The sequence below is a fragment of the Myotis myotis genome, unplaced genomic scaffold (assembly GCF_014108235.1).
Source record: "Myotis myotis isolate mMyoMyo1 unplaced genomic scaffold, mMyoMyo1.p scaffold_m19_p_1, whole genome shotgun sequence".
Taxonomy (NCBI): domain Eukaryota; kingdom Metazoa; phylum Chordata; class Mammalia; order Chiroptera; family Vespertilionidae; genus Myotis; species Myotis myotis.
In genome coordinates this window covers 4,166,870-4,184,705 of record NW_023416313.1, presented here as the reverse complement: position 1 = coordinate 4,184,705, position 17,836 = coordinate 4,166,870, and the positions used below count along the sequence as shown (strand labels likewise).

Below are 17,836 nucleotides of genomic sequence, written 5' to 3'. Positions count from 1 at the left end.
CTTCAAGCTCCACGACGGCAGGGGTGGCCCCAGCAGGGCACAGAGAGGGTGCCCACGAGTGGGCACTGGGCCCGCGCTGGAAGCAGGCAGCCCTGCACGCACGGAGGCGCCTGGAGCTGGTGGACCCTGCACGCAGCGGGTGTGGACGCTCTGGGTTGAGCTCTCAGCCTGGACCCGGGCTGTCGGGTCTTCGGCTTTGCAGGGCGCCCGGGCCAGGCGGGACCACAGCCTCGGTTCAGGACCCGGCACCAGCCCCGAGCCGGCGCACTGCGCACGCGCCGCGTGGCTCCGCCCCCGAGTAGGGACCTACAGCGACCGGCCGGGCGTGGGGCGCGGCGGTGGCGGCACGGCCTGGGCCGGGGTCCAGGGGCCCCTCCCTGCACCGGCTGGCTGGTGAGTGGCTGGGTGGCTGGGCGGGAGGGTCCAGGCTCCGGGTTCGAATGTGCGGGGCGGGTGGGGTCCGGGTGAGGAGGGGGGTCGCGGGGGCCGCGAGTCGGGGCGGACGGCTGGTGCGGGCCGGGTCCTGCGCGCCCACCCGGTCTCCCGGCTTCCTGGCCAGGTGGCCCGCACAGGCGGGGGGCTGGGTGCCGGCGGGGGCGGGGGGCGGGGGGGGGGGCCGGGTGCAGAGCCGGGACGGGGTGGGGTGGGGGTAGGGAGCGGGACGGGAGGTGCGGGGAGCGCTCAGACCCACGGGCCCGGGTGGCGTGGAGTGTGGTGGGCGCCCCCTGCCTGGCCGCCGCCTTTGTGCCCCCGAGACCCGCAGGGTCACCCCAGAGCGCCGGGCCGCCCCTCCGTGGCCGCGGTCCGGGCTGCGGGCGCTGGCGGCGGAGCCTCCAAGGCCGCCCCCTGTGTTTTAAATGATGCATCTCCCGGGAGCGTTCTACCGGTCGGTGGAGCAGGAAGTGTCGTCAGGAGGCCATTTTTAAAGCCTCCTTCGGCCTCGGAGGTAAGCGCTGACGTGTTTAGAGTCTCAGAGTCAGAGGCACCCCCCCCCCCCATCCCTCGAGGGGGCCCGGCCGTCTGTCCCCAGAGACCACGGTGTAGCCGGTTGTACCGCGCTGCCCTCCAGCCCCCGCGCTGTTAGCTGTGGACTCGCCTCGAATAATGTACCATCGGTGTGAGCGTGCCAACAATAAACTTGAAAACCAGACTGGCATTGTCTTTTCTTGGGTGTCTTAGGGCGTGTCCAGGGACGGGCTCCTTTTTTGAGGACCCGGGCATCTTTTGCTGGGGAGGGGGAGGGGGAAGAGGGGATTCCCCCACCCACCACCCACCCCCATTCCAGCCTGCCCGTTTATCTGAGGGTTGATGGGCAGTTTCAGGCCAGGGAAACAACGCAGGATGCAAAAGAACGAACATTTCCTAATGGGAAGGGGAAAGCCACAGGAGAGAATGAAAAACGCTTCAGTTCCTCATGTATGTTGGGTATTTAAAATACCCCCGACTTTACAAAACAACGTAGCAACCCACCTTTATAAAACGAAATGCGAAATGCTGCGCATTATTTAAATAAGTCTAAACGGCCCGCCGAAAACATTTATCCAAAACATTTATCCGGCCCGCCCAATTATCCAGCCCGCCGGGTGTTTTTGCCGCCGCTGCCTGTCCTGCTTAGCAGCCGACTCCTCCCGGCCCGCAGTGCGCATGTGTGGAATGTCTGAGGGACAGTGAACTGGCCCCCTGTTTAAAAAGTTTTGAGGACCTCTGGGCTAACCTGTGATGTGTTCGAATCCTTAAATATTGTCCCCGAAGTTTAGAATGAGAACCACCTAGAATAAGACAGAGCTTGCTCTCCAGGTGGTGGAAGGACTTGCCTACAGAGGAGCAGAGACACTGAGCGGGCGTATCTGTCTGTGAGTCACACATGCACAGTCCAGCCCAGCCTGGTGCTGTGCGCACAGACAATACCGGCCAAGGGTTCTGAAGCCCAGCAAACGGTTATTTAGAAACCAGCACCCTATAGGCCCTTTAAGCGCTGGGATGCAAGTAGAATGTTCGGCTTGTTAAATTGCATGAGAACGATGTTTTCTGGGGTGCATTTTTTTAAATTACTTTTTATCGGGGTTCTAAACGTAGCCTTGAAAAGTAACACGTGTGTGTGTGTGTGTGTGTGTGTGTGTCCAATTTTGTTGTGCTGATGGCATTCACTGCAAGTGCATTTTGAAAACAGACAAAGGAGGAGGGCATGATTCTGTTGGTTAGGCCTCCTCCCTGGTGCGTTATGCCAGACTAATGTCGGTTTTAAAAACCCAGGAATAGCCACTAAAAAATAAAAACATGTCTACTTGCTTTTAAGTAAGGGGATCTGGGCCAGTTTCTGTGCAAGAGGAAGAAAAAGAACCTTTTTATTCTTGTCGCCATAAAGGCTGGCATTTCATTCATTCATTCATTCATTCATCCAGCATGTATTAAGTATAATGGCCAAGCCCTGTGCTGTTGACTATGACGAACAAGGCCCTTCCTTGCCAGTGAGGTTTTCCAGTCTCAATTATTCTCTGGCTGCCTAGCGTAGAAGGCCTTTTCTTTGTTCACAAACTCAGCCAACGGCCATTTCCAGGATCCATCCTTGGAGCTGAACGTGGCTAGAGATCATCTAAACCAGACACTCATCACAGGATGAGGGGTGGGGAGGCATCCACATCACCTGGGAAGAATTTTAAACCACAGGCTCCAGCCCACCCAGGCAGAGGGTCATCGGATTCCGGGGAAGCCTTGTTTTCCATTTTAAGGTCCCTTTGTGACTTTGCACGACATCCCTGCTTGAGAAGCACTTTGGGGGCGCATCCCCTTTTTTCTGGAAGAAAAGTATCTGGAGAAACCAAGGCTGCACCGGCCTGGGACTTCAACCCAAGTGTCTGGCTTCTGTTGCAGGGCTGTTCGTGCAGGGCTCGCTGCCCCCGGGTTCTGAGTGCCAGGGCCTGGAGCACAGACTGGATGGGCCTGGGTGCCTGAGAAGACCAGCAAGAGCCTCTGCGACCTGCCCTGCTTTGGACTCACATCCACAGCTTGCCGGCTCCAGGCCAGAAGTCGGAACAGTGCCCAGCACAGCAGATGCTGTGACCTCGGTGCCCAGCTCACACAGCGGGTAGCAGAAAGCACAGGATTTCCATTAGACACCAGCTGACCAAGTCCTTGACCTTAGAAAAGCCACAGCTTCTCCAGGCCGGTTCTCTCCCAGGAAGCAGGTAATTGAAGGTGTGCTTTGAGGAGGTAATGTATGAATCTGCTCCTGCAGGCACCCTTCTGCCTGACTTGGGCCAGGGTGCTCTGAGATTAACAAATGCCGCCGGCCACTGAGCATCCGGATCCTATCACGGGGGTAGCATTTACTCCTCTCCACCTGCGGTTAAAGACTGCAGCCCCTGGCAGGTGTGGGGGTCAAGCAGTCCCGGTGCAAGCTCAGTGGGCTCGCTGTGCCAGGAACGTTGAAGTTTCCAAGAGTCTGTTAAGTGGTGACTGTCATTACATACTTCACAGAGAGCCTCAGTGAGATATTTCCAACGTCACGTGGCTAAGCAAGGTAGGACCCAGAGTCCACTTGCCTAATCACCTCATTTCATCTTAAGGCACAGGCCTTGTCCTGCCTCCAGGCGCCCGCAGGTGGGTGCGGCATCTAACAAGCAGCACAGGATGTTGGTATTCTTGCCGCTCCTGCACGCTCCCCTGCACCTGTCCTGCCAGGTTGCTTGTTCTCAGCCTGGGCTGCCCCTCAGAACCAGAACCACACCTGGGGCCCAGGCAGCATGAGTTTGGAGCCTCCCAGGTAATTTGACACGCAGTAGGGTGACTGACCATCCCAGGGACCTCTTTAAAAAATAAGTTTAACCTCCTGCACCCATTAAGAAAGATGGGTACCCTGATGCAGGCAAGGTTAAGAATCACTGATTTGGAGGGAGGTATTTCTACTGTGTTTGATTATACTTTTTATTAAACTCTTAATCCATTTCCTTTATGAAATTTGATCTTTCCTGAAGGCAAGAAAAAAAATATATATGGAAATACAAAAATGTATTATTACCTTAGAGACCTGAAGTCACTAGCTGTTTAATAACAGAATTTTGTAATATTCCTTGTAAAGACTGCGTTGTTTTTTATTTTGCATTTTTTAATGCCAACAAGAGCATACTTGCTTCTTAACATTTGTTTCCACATATAGATCTCTAAGTTTTAGACTTGAAGAACTCTAGTATTAGTCATAGCCTTTCTTCTGAAAGGTTTCCTCTTAAACTGTTTTTCTTTTTAAACTATAAAAGAACTCTGTTTCCTGAAGTAGTCTCAACTGATGTGCTCAGCGGTGTTGGGTCCAACCCAAAGTAACTCCTGAATAGGCTGGGGGTGTGGGGGGTTGAGGGGCGGGGATCTTCACCTCCAGCCATGGAACTGCCTCCAAGACCCTTCTCTCTTCAGGCCCCTTTGTTAAGGGGAGTTTCTGCTTCTGTGTCCCAAGGAGTCTTACAAAAATGTTGATTTATTTTTTGACAAAACATGTACTGACTGCCACGTATAAGGTTACCTGCTGTTTGCATATATACCTTTTCCTCACATCAGCCATGTAAATTAGGCATTATTTATGCCCATCTTACAAATGAGAAAATTCAGGCTCAGAGAGGCTAACAAGTCTGGCATCACCCAGCTATTGAGTCAGAAGCCTAGGTTTTGGACCTTGTTCTTGACATCCAAGGTCCTTGCTGTCCCTGCTGTTAGCTACACTCTCACCTGGATGGCGGAAGCATCTGAGCGGGCTCTCTTGTCCGGCCTCCAGCCTCTTGCCCGGTTCTGAGCCCCAAGCGAACCGCAAGGTTTCAGATGGAAAGCTAGGGTCCCCAGGGGTTACATGTGTCAGCAGCATTTGGAAATATTTTTTGTCATCAGAATGGCCACCAATTTGTAGTTCAGTCATTTCTAAGTGTAAGGAAGTTTGGCAAAATGTCTGATAACCCAATTGCTGTATTTCCTTCTTTAGATCCATTTACCATTCAATTCAATTCTGATTCTTTGTAATGGTCTGAAAAAGGTTTTACTGAGTGAGGCCAGTTTCTTCCTCAATGCCATCCTACTGGGGAAACACTACGTTTACACACCTGATGTTGGATCCCTAATGTTGGACTCGCTCCATGCCCCTCCCCCTCCCCCTCCCCAATCAGGTATTCCCTGTCTGCATGCTTCTGGATACTGTGGGGTAGGACAGTGGTCGCCAACCGGTGGTCCGCAGACCGCTGGTGGTCCGTGAGGTCCGAAAGGTTGACAACCGCTGGGGTACGATGTTTTAAAGACAGACCAGCCTTTGCAAAGGCTTAGGACACAAGAGGAACAGGTACAGTTTTTGAGCACCTCTGCCACCAGGCTGAGTGCTTTGCCTACATTATCTAGTTTGTTTCTCTTAATTACCCTTTAAGTTTAATGCCCTCAAAGCCTGTTTCCTTGCCTGGCGGTGCATAGAGAGAAGTCACTTGCCTAAGGACCCAGCAAAGAGACAGATTCGGGGTTGGGCCTGCAGACCTTCAACGCCATTCCCGTTGCTTTTCATGGGCACACAGCTGCTGCCCTGCTCCTGGGACAGGGAGGCAGGAGCCACAGTGAAAGGCTTTCTGGACAGAGTTTCCCAAATTTGCTTCTCCATCCAAAAAGGATGCAGTAGGCCAACTAATACTGATTCTGGTGGGCATCTCTCACAAGCAGAAATCTCTGGGATGATACAATTGACGCAGTTGGTCAGCGGCTTTTCTTACTTTTCATGTGAACATCTCGCACGGAAACCCATTCGTTTGCTACAGGACTTTGCACAGTTCACTGGGCTTGCAGAAGACAACGCAGTTTGGTAACTGACTTTCATATAAGCCTGTGTTGTAGCTAGAGCGCCTTCTCTGCAGGAAATCTAAGCACCTGTCCGCCTCTTTGCAGGTCAAGCTGGAGGGCTGGTTTTGCCCAGAGGTAAATTCTCCTTCAGGCTGTACAACCAAGCAAATGTCATTAAAATTATAAAGTGAGATTCAATATATATTCTGGAGGGAACAATTGCCAGGCAGCTAAGAAGCCTGTTAGCCCCTTTGACTAGTTTTGTGGTAGGCATAAATTCATAAAAACTGGAAAATAACATTTTAAGCAATGTCTTATGCGTGAGTAACTTATCTAAGCATTTGTAGTCGCATAATCACAGTTCCTTCTCACGCGGTCCTGCAGTGGAGGTACTGTCACTCTGTCTGACGGGGAAGCAACAGTTCGCCCAGGTCACCTAGGAAGCAACCGGGCTGGGAGTCGAAGCCTGTACTCTGATTCCAGAACCTGTAGCTTCAAGAACTGTCTCGCTAGTATTCCTCTAATTCTGTTGAACATTCGATGTTTCCAGTATTGAGGAGTCAAATGCTTCCTTTTTAATAAGAGGTTTTGTGTACAGTGCTTTCTGGTTTTTACAGCCCCCAGTGTCACTGAAGCGGTTCTTACAAAGTCAGTGTTGTTTTTTCATGTGTCCCCACAACAAATCTCTAAGAAACCAGGACAAGGACGCTCACAGTCAAAAGGAAGACCCACCAGCAGCAAGCGCTGCACGTGGGCCTTTCCAGGAAATGGGACAGTGGGGGCAGTGCATTGGTGGCACTGAGTGTGGCAGGGTCTGGCTGACACATAGCTGATGCTCCGTTAAAACGCTGGCTCTGTGCTCTTCAGAAACAGGCAACTTATAGTAACGTAAAGGCCGTCTTACTTATTGTGTCAAAAGTCAATAACACGGCCCTGGCTGGTTTGGCTCAGTGGATAGAGCATTGGCCCCCGGACTGAAGGGTCCCAGGTTCTATTCCAGTTAAGAGCATGTACCTCAGTTGCAGGTTCCCTGGCCTTGGCCGGGGTGTGTGCAGGAGGCAACCAGTCAATGTGTCTCTCCTTCTTCCTTCCACTCTCTCTAAAATTCAATGGAAAAATATCCTCAGGTGAGGATTAACAACAACAAAAAAGTTTAATACTAAGTAGTTTCCGTGTTTTGAGAGCCTCCCTAAATTCTCTAAAAGAGGTTTGTGGTGAGCTTGGAAGGCAGGTGAACACCGACAGCGATGGTGCAGTCCTTTATTGGGTGCCTTCACAGTGTCAGGCACACGCGCGCACAGACGGCCCTTTAGCTACTGGATTTAGTGTAATCCTCGGCTGGCTGGGCAGTGAGCTGCCAGGAGGACACAGCCTAGTGTGCTTGCACGTGAACCCGATAGAGCAGGTTGGTGGAGGGGACGGGGAGGAGCCCATGGCTCAGGTGCGCCTGCTGCTGTCCACGAGGAAGTACCATGGTCAAAGCTGTCCTGGTTCTCCCACTTGGTCCATTCATCTCTGACTTGGGGCATTACAGCTGAGGTCCTTTTCCCCCTTGACTAGCCACACAAGTTGCAAAGGCTCAGAGAATGTCTGCTTGTTTTAAGGAAGCCTGACATCTTTCTCACCTGGACTAAGGGAAATGCCAGTAGAAACATTGCATGGTTTTGAGAACGCTTTAGTCACAGCCTTATGCTTCGTATTAGCACTTGTTTCTGTTGATTTTTCATTTAAAATCACTGCTGGGACAGTTTTGCATAGTCATCTCCAAGCGTTCCTCAGGCTCTATGGTAGTCTGGCTCATTCCCTGGGACCTTCCTCTGTCAGGACCTGCTCCACGTCTTGCTAATGTATGTGATCTCACCGGCCAGTATGCTGGGTGGTCGGTCTTTAGTGTTAGGAGGCATGACACACCCGCGTTTTAAAAGGACCTGGAGAGAAAAGGGCAAAACTGCCTTCTGTGGCTTTTGAAGACTCTTGGAGGCTGGGAAACTGAAAAGGTGCAAACTGAATCCTGGTTTGGATGATGCTTCAAACAGAGGCAGCCCGTTACATGATTTCTTTGCAAATTTCTTAGGGCCAGCGTGTCAGGGGTTCAGCTGGAAGAGTTGGGGAGCAAGCTGTGCCAGCCAGGCCCGTTAGTTTCCTCTCTGCTGTTCTCCCCATCCCTTCTCTCTCTGGAAATAGTAGGGTCATGAGGCTGGTAGATGAGAGACGGGCAGATATTTGAACAGGGTTGGGAACTAAGGACTGGATGAGAGGAGATGTGTGGAATCACAGCCAGTCTATGAAGGAGAACTTAGATGTTGGCAGCTCCAGAGTCAGGATATAGGAAAGTTACCAGGAGGCTGGTTTCAGTCTGGTTTAAGGGTCAGCCGCCTGGAGAGGAAAGGAGTTTCTCTCATGGCACCATCAGAGCATCAAGCGCATGGTCAGCTGGTGAAGATGTTTTAAAGCTTGGTATCAAGCCCTGATGTCCTTATGACGCTTTTCTAAACTGCTTGTACGGGGCAGATCCTAGGCTAGATCTGAACGTGCTAGAGTTATTTCTCTTGACCCTGCAGAGCTTTCCAGACCTTGTACGGCTCCTGGCCTGTCAGTGCCCCAGGAGGAGGCTGCCAACCCTCCACAGCGCTGCCCATCACAGAGTAGGCACTGCGTGCCCTGAGTGCTGCCCTACTGAGAGAGGCGCCCCACACAGAGAGAGGCCCCCCCACACTGAGAGAGGCACCAGACTTCAGCTGTGCTCCCATGGAGACCTGTCCTTAATTCCAGTTGCAGATGAAAAAATTGAAGCCCAAAGGTTTAAGTGTTTTTTGTTTTGTTTTTTAAAGAAAGGCTTTTAACCAACCCCAAAACAGACTGGATTTTGCTTAGTCCTAATTATGAATTCTGGGGGGTGGGGGGGAGTGTATTTAAACATTATCAACTGTTTTATATAAAAGTGGTCACTGTGTTACATGTACTGTGACACTTGCTATAGAAAATGTCTGCCTGCACGGCCGCAGCCTGACCCCCCCTCCGTGTCCCAGCTGGTCCCTCCACCCCCATCCCTTCACCCTCAGCAGCTGGAGGCTGAAGCTGAAATTGCTTTACAGACCATGTCCCATCCCCACTCTGGTCTCTTCCTGGTTCTTTCCCACGCGAAGGAGAGGCCACATCCTATGAGGCTGTGCTGTAGACCCTGCCTTGGCTAGTCTCCCACTCCCCTGCTCGTCTACAGTTTTTCCTTTGCTTCCCCTCCTGGCTTGTTCCTCTCCTTGCTCAGCCCCTTCCTGTCCCTCCTGTGCTCCAGGCCCGCTTCCCACAGACGGTTGCTTCTCTGCTTGAGATGCCTTCTCCCAAACAGCCATATGTGACTCCCTGGCTGCCCTGGGGTCTATGCTCAGAAGTCAGCTTATTGGGGGGCTTTGCTAACTCTCTTCACCTCCACCCCAGCCCTGAACTTCATCACAGTTACTCCCTATCCCTCTGCCTGCCTTTATGGCATTTTGTTCCCAATGACTGTCTGACAAATACATACATAACCTGCTCCCCCATCCCCCCTCAGGAGGAAGGGACTCATTTGCTTTTGCTCACTGCCCTGCAGCACTTAGGATTGTGCCTGGCATGGTTCACGACAGAGGCTCAGGAAGATGTGAAAGGAACAAATATCTGTCTACCTAATACTGTCAGTATTGACTTAGCACTTGTGAAAGCAAATGGGGTGTGTGTGAGAGCCTTGGGTCCATGCGGGTTGTGAGCTGTAATGCAGAAACCAACGTCCCGATCCAAAGCCCCGGGACACCGCTTGAAGACTCACATGTCTAAGAGCTGAATGGCAGCGCACTGTGCCAGCTGTTAGTGAGGCCAATGAGATTATGCCTGTGATGTGGCGAGGATGCCCTCAGCGACATTGAGAAATGACTGTCACTGACTAAAGGCTCTTCTGAATGACTGCTGTGCTCTCCTTACTCCTTGTTTACATTCAGTTGGTCTAACGCAGTGGTTCTCAACCTTCCTAACACCGCGACACTTCAATACAGTTCCTCATGTTTTGGCGACCCCCAACCATAAAATTATTTTCGTTGCTACTTCATAACTGTAATTTTGCTACTGTTATGAATCATAATGTAAATATCTGATATGCTATGTGTTTTCCGATGGTCGCGACCCACAGGTTGAGAACCGCTGGAAGGGATGAGTGTTAGAGGCTGATGTGAAAATATTTTCAGTTTATGTTCCTTATTTGCCTGCTCGGTTGTATTATGTGTTACCATCAATGTGTCTAAGATGCTGTGTTGAGATTGAGCATGAATTCCCAAGGTCATTGAGATATACGGTAAGTTTGGAAATAGCTCAGCTAACTCTTAAGTTCGTGTGTTCATCATGGTCTGTGATTTCTCTTTTCCCCTTTAGTGTTGCCTGGAATAGCAGAGAATTGGAAACAGCCATATCTGAGGACCGTGCATCTATGTTGTGGTATTTAAAAAAGATAACTCAGTATGCTCCCCGGAAGGAGCCACGTGTCTACCAATCAGAGTTCATTGGATGCTGCCTGCGAAGGATTCAGTCATGTGAAGTCTGCCTGGATCCCAGTGGACTGTGTTTGGAAATGCAGCTAAGAAGATGAAGGACATTGGACAGCAGTTATTCAGTTCACAAGTACTTGATGGACACAACTCTTTGACCATGTCGCCTAGACAACCTCATGCTAATAGAGCCACTCGGCCAGACAGACAAGAAGCTCAGACGGCTTTGTATCAAGGCTCAGAGGCCGAGGCCGCCGTGATGACCACGGCCACATGTGTGAAGTGCAAGACTGTTCACCAGATCCCTCTTCAGGATTTGAAAAAGGGGCCGGGGCAGAGCCACAAGGAAGACAGATACGTGTGCTTCCAGTGCAGCCTTGGAGTGGCTTCTCCCCCCTTCCCTTTCGGGAACAGTGATCCCAGTGCTACTCACGTAGGAAATAAAGCCGACACCATCGCAAGTTCTGGCAATAACAAATTTAAGGTAAGGAACTTTAAACCAGGCAAATACTATTGTGATAAGTGTCGCTTTTCCACGAAGGACCCTCTGCAGTACAGGAAGCACACGCTTCAGCACGAAGAGATCAAGTTCATTTGTTCTCACTGCAGCCACATTTCCTACACGAAGGGGGAGTTTCAGAGACACTTGGTGAAGCACACAGGCATCTTCCCTTACCGATGTGAGTACTGTGACTATGGTGCTATTAGGAACGATTATATTGTCAAGCACAGGAAGAGAGTTCACGAGAGAACTGGCGGAAAACGACAGCCCAAAGCCGTGGCCAAGCCGGAGCCGAAAAGGACCAGCGCATCAAAACAAAACGCAGAGCTTTTCAAAACCTCTGATCCAGGCACCACACTGCAAAGCAAGTTACCAGATCAACTCTCGAGGTTCTCCCTCCAGACAAACAAAGACAGAGTGCGCAGCATCACACTGGTACCCGAGTCGAAGGAGCACCAAAAAGACGTGGTGTGTATTCCAAACAAAGGGACCCTGTTGGAGCCAAATGAAGTCAGCATGTTGGAGAACAAAAGCGTGGAGGTGGAAGTGTTATCCCCGGCCACAGAGCCCGTTCAGCCCGGAATGCCCTTGACCGTGGTGGCGCCAGCAGAGCTCGTGGTCCCTGCCAACTGTTTAGCGCAGTTGATAGATGTGAAGGTTGTCAACGGAACACAGCAGCTTGTTCTGAAACTGTTTCCTTTGGAAGAAAATAATTGCCCAGAAGCTGGTGGGGGTGATGGAGGTCATTCTGAACATAGGGTTAAAGAGAAGGCTTCAGATGAACAAGGAAAAATGCTCCCTGCAGAACAAACCAAGTCACTGACAACTGAAGGGGGTGTTGGAGAACCTTTAGGCCTTGATTGCCTTCAGTCAGTTCAGAAACAAGTTAAAAATGTGAAGTGGGTACAGTCTTACGATGTGTTCATGTCAAATTCTAGTGTGTACCCCTGTAGAGAATCCCTCCTCAAGTCGGCTAGAGTTGAGGATTTGCAGAAAAAAAGTCATATGTATCCACATAGAACTGCTCTTCCTCCCGTTGCCTTAAAAGGTCACTCCCCATCATCTATAGTGAAAAACAGTGTTTTATGTGGCCTTGGCACTGCCCCAAATCCTTTTCCATATAAAGCTGCTGTTTCTTTTACTGAAGATGGGAGGCATTTGCACAGGGACCCCCAGAAGTTTCTTCCTCTGGCTGCATCACCTGGAGCCATTTCCTTCTCTGGAGAAAAGGGCTTTTTGCCTATAAGTAAAAATGACTTGGAATCTAGAAGTGAGATCAGTATTCCTATGAGAATGGTTGCATCTACTAGGAAGCTGAAAGACAACCAGACAGAGGAATATAAGGCAGTTTCAAATACAGGCCAGATTTCCTCTCATCGTAAAAGTGAATATTTACACATAAACATAACAGGAGAAGACAGAATCAGATCTCAGCAGCCTGGGGATAAACCTTTGGAGTTAAAGAATTCTGAAAGGACTAATAACTCTTTCAATGGCCCAGTCATTTCATCAGTATTTTCTCTGAGCTCCGGATCTGAAGACGTCCCTGAGGGCGTTAAGTGGAATAGCTCAACATCCAAAATAAAGTCAATTGAACTCCTGCGCAGAAAGATCGCTCAGTTAATTGAATCCTGTGGCAAGCCTTCATCTCTGGCTGCCAATAATGCACATCGTCGTTCCATAGGGCAGGCATCAAAGGTAACTTCAAAATCCACCCCTGAAGGTGTTCAAGAAATTAATGTGTCATTTACTGGCACTGGCTATTCCACGCACACTCTCTCAAAACCTCAGGATGATAGTGGTATTAGTAGACAGCTTACCCGTCAGCAGATATATCCACAGTTTGTAGAAGACAGCAATGGGAAAACCGAAAGCCAAGTAACCAGGAAGTCTCATGTTGCTACTCCAGTGTTGATCCCCAAAGGAGCCGTGTTGAGGGTTCTTAATTCCTCTGAGGATGCCCACATTATAGAGGCTACATGTGAAGCACCCGTCAGCATCCCTTACAGTGAGACACAGTTAATAAAACCCATTCCATTCTGCCCCATGAAACAGACAGATTCAGACTTACAGTCTTCAGCAAGTGAAAGTGGGCCAATAGACATGTCTCAGAACCTCGACACATCTCTTCGGCTTAAACCAAGAAAAGAGAGTGCTGTTGGTAGCACCATCCCGAAAAAAACTGGCCCTCTGCATGGTCAGCAAGGAAGCAGTGAATTGAGTAAGCAAGGGAAAGTACCCTACAGAAATCTTCCTATAAATAAAAATAAAACCAAGCAAGTAAATTCATCCAAGAAGAAAAGCAAAATTCAGGCTGACCCCAGCCTCTGTCTCAAGGATCCTTCAATTTTTCAGGTTGCAAGACAGCTTCGACTGATAGCAGTTAAACCGGACCAGTTGATTAAATGCCCCCGTCGGAACCAGCCGGTCATTGTGTTAAACCATCCTGATGTTGACTCACCGGAAGTGACCAATGTGATGAAGGTAATAAACAAGTACAAAGGCAATGTCCTCAAAGTCGTCTTATCGGAGAGGACCAGGTGTCAATTAGGCATCAGACGGCATCATGTGCGGCTGACCTACCAGAACGTGGAGGAAGCCAATCAAATAAAAAGGCAAATGATGTTGAAAATGAAACTTAAAAAAGTCCATAAAAACAACTACCAGGTGGTGGATTCCTTGCCTGATGATTCACAGTGTACATTTAAGTGCTGGTTTTGCGGACGGCTGTACGAAGACCAGGAAGAGTGGATGAGTCATGGTCAGCGGCATTTGATAGAAGCAACCAGGGATTGGGATGTTCTTTCTTCCAAGGGCAAATAAGTGAAAAATTGGTGTTTGAAGCAATTTTTTTTTTTTAGTTTATTCTGGTTAGGGTTGGGTTTGTTGTTTTTCCCCATCCCTGACTCAGTAGGAGAAATAGAGATTGTAGGAACGGAAGGACCGTTAATTGTTCAGATCCCTTGTAGGAATGTTGAGAACCAGGCATCTGGTGTCCCCTGATATGTGACTGGAACTTGGAAGGTATTTGAAGCCCCTGAAAGAGTACGCACACATTTATGTACATGCATTTTTTTGGAGAAGTGAAACTTTCAACAAATTTTCAGTGGGACCTGAGACCTTTCTGTTTAGCACCCCGGTTTCTGTGCAGATACAAACCTCTTGTCATCCAGTGAGAGGGTGAGTTTAGAGTGTCTTACACATGCTACTGATCAATTAAACCCATGGTCGGTGTGCTCATCCACTTTTTCTTTGCATTAACTTGTCTCCTGAATATTTGGTACATAATGGAAATTATATTTTCTACTGTTATCTTAAATTTGGTTACAGAAAAGTGGCCATTCTTTTCGATCCCTCACCCCTTCTATAATCCTCGTAAGTGTTCTTTACAGCACAGAGAACTGTGCTTATTGGGACTGTCTGAAAGAATGATTCAGTTTTGCCTGAATTTGCTACTTCCACAGCGTGTTAGGGGAGAAAGAAAACATTTTCAAGCTTTTGCATTCTTTCTTAAACATCCCAATTTATGACAATTGGTGAGGGAATGTGCCTTTTTGCAAAATAAAAAAGAAATGGTCACAAAGGGAAAATATCTCAAATTAAGTCTTTTGTTTGTCCTTACCCCTCTCATAAACAAAGTAACCAGTTAAAAATGTGAATATGCAGGTCTCTTACACATAGATCGAACCTGGGAAGATAATGCAAGGTCAGATTGTGGAGGCAGCTGTGACTTTAAGGTGACTGAGTTTTTGTTTGGGGACTAACTCTCCATCACTCAAGGCTCACAGACACTGCCCTCCACCCCAGGTCGCAGCCTACTCTCCTTTGCCACTTATTGCACAGGGGGGCCTGTTCAGACAACTCCCCACTCACCTCCTGTCCCTTTCCTTTTGTGCCCTTGAGGCCCCTTAAAGTCGTCCCTCGTGAAAATACTAAAAAAGGGCAGGAATCAATAAAACGCAAACATCCCACCATCTTTGTTAAGATTATAGGAACACTATCCCGGGTCTTCATTGACGGTAACAGTGTGCATCTAATTGACCTTTGCCACAGCCATGCTTTCCCCATTACTCACTTTGCTAGGAAGCAACTCCCGAGAGCATTCCTGCTCCCCTTTCCATCATCCGGTGTCAGGACCGGTGCTGAGCTGTACAGCACCTTCGTGTGCATTAGAAAACAGCCCGCCCTCTGCCGCTGGGGCCTCTTGGGCAGTACTCGGTTGGCAGATGGAGCTTAGACTGCATCTTAGTCCTTCCTTGCCCACTCAGCTGGGCCCCAGCCATCCTGCAGAAGGCGAATGGCTCAGACACACGGTAACCCGGCCCTTGAGTGCTCCTCGCTGTAGGCATTCAGGCCTGTGCTGGGGTAGGGAATGCCACTGGGGTTGTCACAGCTGAGGAAGACATGAGAGAGATTCCTGTTGCATTGGATAGTCAGAGATTGATATTTCTTTTTCCCCACATGGGAAAGTCTTAAATTACCCTCTGATTGGGGGAGGAGGGAAGGGGGGTTGGGGTGTTGCAGTTCTTCTGTGTCGTTTCTCATTACAGTAGTTAACATGTCTTATGTGTAATTTGGGACATGATCACTGAGTTGATTAATTGGTTAATTTTTGTTGAAATTTGGATTTTTTATGTGTATACAAGTATATGTACACATACCAGTATTTTTTACCATATGAAAACTGTAATACCTAATTTTCTGATTTCCTATTTTATAATGAAATTAGGTGGTTTGGAAAATATAAAATGTTTTATATTCTAGAAATAACTTATTTTGAAAGTACCTTTTTATAATGATCTGATTTCACTTTGAGCAAATGAAAGCACAGTCGAGAGTGGGTCGGATTTGTATGAACAAACGGAGTGGCCACCCCGGCGATCATTTCATCACAGACCTCAGTCCCGCACATTTCCCGTTGGGGCGTTCTGAGCAGTGGAGCGCGAGACTGCTTCGCTGCATACAGGAGGCCATTGCACAGGTCTGCCCAAGTGTAGGTCTGTGCCCCTCCAACATGAAGCAGCCTCCGGAGGCATTCAGAGAAGAGAAGGCTGTGGTTTTCTTTTTCCTCCTATACCTCACTACATAGTTGCATCTTTCCTGAAAGCATAGACTGGCCTTTCAGGAGAGAAAGCCATGAATCGGGTCAGTGTTAAGTGTCATCATGAAGTATTTACACTTTGCAGCATCAACCCTTTTTGCAAGTATTACTAAAGCAGCTTACGTCCTTGTACAGAGCTCACTTTCATGAGGGGGGGAGACGGGTCAGAATTACAGTACTTGTTAAGGAATTAAGAAGGCTCCGGGGAGTCTTAAAAAGTGAGGAAGCAAAGACTGGCTGTCTTCCTTATGTGAAGAGCGTTAGGAAATAGCTTGTTAGCGTGTAGGTGAGTGTCGTGAAATGCGCTGTAGCGTCATTTCTAACAAGATTGGAGAAGGTAGCAGAACTGTGTTATTTGTGTGCTCTTTCTTGCCATGATTTTGAAGGACCTCCTCTCACTAAACTTTACTAATAGTACTTACTAATGACATCATTTTACACTTATTTTTAACAGATTTTCTTTTGGGGGGCAGAAATGAGATGATCTTATATTTATGATATGACAAAGAGTGAAAGTTGTTTTTTAATGACTTAATAGATTATATTTTACTCAAATTGTTTTCCTCAGCCCCAAACAATTTTGTGAGCCCCTGTTATGGGCCAAGTGCTGTTGAATTAAATGGGACACAACGTGTTAACCCTCGAGAGCCCCTGCCTCCTGCTCTGGGACCTCCTGTAGAAGCCGTCCCAGGAAATGACGGTGTGATGCTGCCCCGCCTTTTGAAGACGGTGTGAACCTGTCAGTGTCAACTGAGAAAAAATAAAACCTTGCATAACCCGTTTCAAGCACCCCTAGAGGTCCTGTGTTAACAGTGTGTGCTGCTGCGCTTTGGAAACACATTTATATAGAGATTCGGGAGTTGGAGTAATTTTGTTAAATAAAGCAACTGTCAACGTTTCTCTGCCCTTTCATTTCAAATGTTCCGTAGCGTGGTTCTTTCTTGCACAGCCTACCTGTGCGCGGTACGTTTCCGACCCACATACAGTCCAGTCAGTGTCACTGTACACAGCACAGGGGCCTTGCTTCCCCTGGGGTCTGAATTCCATGCTCTGCTGCTTAACTATGCACCCTGAGAGGAGGCCAGGTGACACTTTTTTTATTAAGTATATTTTTATTGATTTCAGAGAGGGAGAGATAGAAACATCAGTGAGAATCATTGATTGGCTGTCTCCTGCATGCCCTCTACTGGGGATCGAGCCTGCAACCCAGGCATGTGCCCTTGACCAAAATCGAACCCGGGACGCTTCAGTCGGCAGGCTGATGCTCTATCCACTGAGCCACACCAGCTAGGGCCCAGGTACATTTTTGTTTTGCTTTGGCTGAAACCCGCAAGGTGCTGGTGTGGGCGGCAGTGTCAATCTTGGCACCATGGTCAGTGGCCTCATGGGAGAATGTACGGGGCACTTAACCTGCAGAGCTCTCCACGGGGAGGGGTCCTGGGTGGGAGTGCTCAAGCCATGGAGAAGCCTCGGGACCACACTTACATGGGGAGAAGGGGCGTGAGGCTATTTGGAGAGGGCTTCATTCCCTCCTCTCATTCCCAGCATCCAAGGAGGTCAAAAGGGAAAAAGAGACTTGAACTTGAGATGACCCTGAGGAGAACAAAGAGGAGATGAGAGTTGCTTCAGGGCAGCAGTTTGGCTGATTGTTACCCCAATTGCAGTGCGTTGTTGTCCTCTAACCCTACAGAAGGAGACTCCTAAGTTGTCCCCCTGGTTATTTAGGGGGCAGGAGAGATCAACAGGCAGTAAAGGTCTGGAGGGGGTTGTAAAAGCCTGGACCACCAGGACGGCTGCCATGGAACAGAGGAGGGGACTTGGGCAGAAACTGACTTCAAGGCCGTAAAGTTAGGAAGCGGGCAGTCACTCATCCACATTTCATCAGTAAGAAAACTGAAAGGTTAATGATGCCCATTCACAGGCTTAGGG

The 17,836-nt window shown here is 49.1% G+C and overlaps 1 protein-coding gene across 3 annotated transcripts; it reads left to right on the top strand.

Annotated features, from left to right (window-relative positions):
- The first annotated feature begins 294 nt into the window (after positions 1-294).
- On the top strand, positions 295-16,819 carry ZNF518B (zinc finger protein 518B). Of its 3 annotated transcripts, XM_036328961.1 has the most exons (4): positions 295-393; positions 2,872-3,185; positions 10,192-11,274; positions 13,162-16,819. In XM_036328961.1, the coding sequence occupies exons 3-4, from the start codon at positions 10,402-10,404 to the stop codon at positions 13,627-13,629; spliced, it is 1,341 nt and encodes a 446-aa protein (XP_036184854.1). In that variant the 5' UTR covers positions 295-393; positions 2,872-3,185; positions 10,192-10,401; the 3' UTR covers positions 13,630-16,819. The 3 variants fall into 3 exon arrangements, with proteins under 3 accessions (XP_036184854.1, XP_036184838.1, XP_036184846.1); XM_036328945.1 differs by having other exon boundaries at positions 10,192-16,819; XM_036328953.1 differs by lacking the exon at positions 2,872-3,185 and having other exon boundaries at positions 309-393; positions 10,192-16,819.
- Positions 16,820-17,836: the final 1,017 nt, after the last annotated feature.

Bases quoted from the DNA above. Each gene is read 5' to 3' on its own strand.
- ZNF518B (XM_036328945.1), top strand. From the start codon at position 10,402: ATGAAGGACATTGGACAGCAGTTATTCAGTTCACAAGTACTTGATGGA.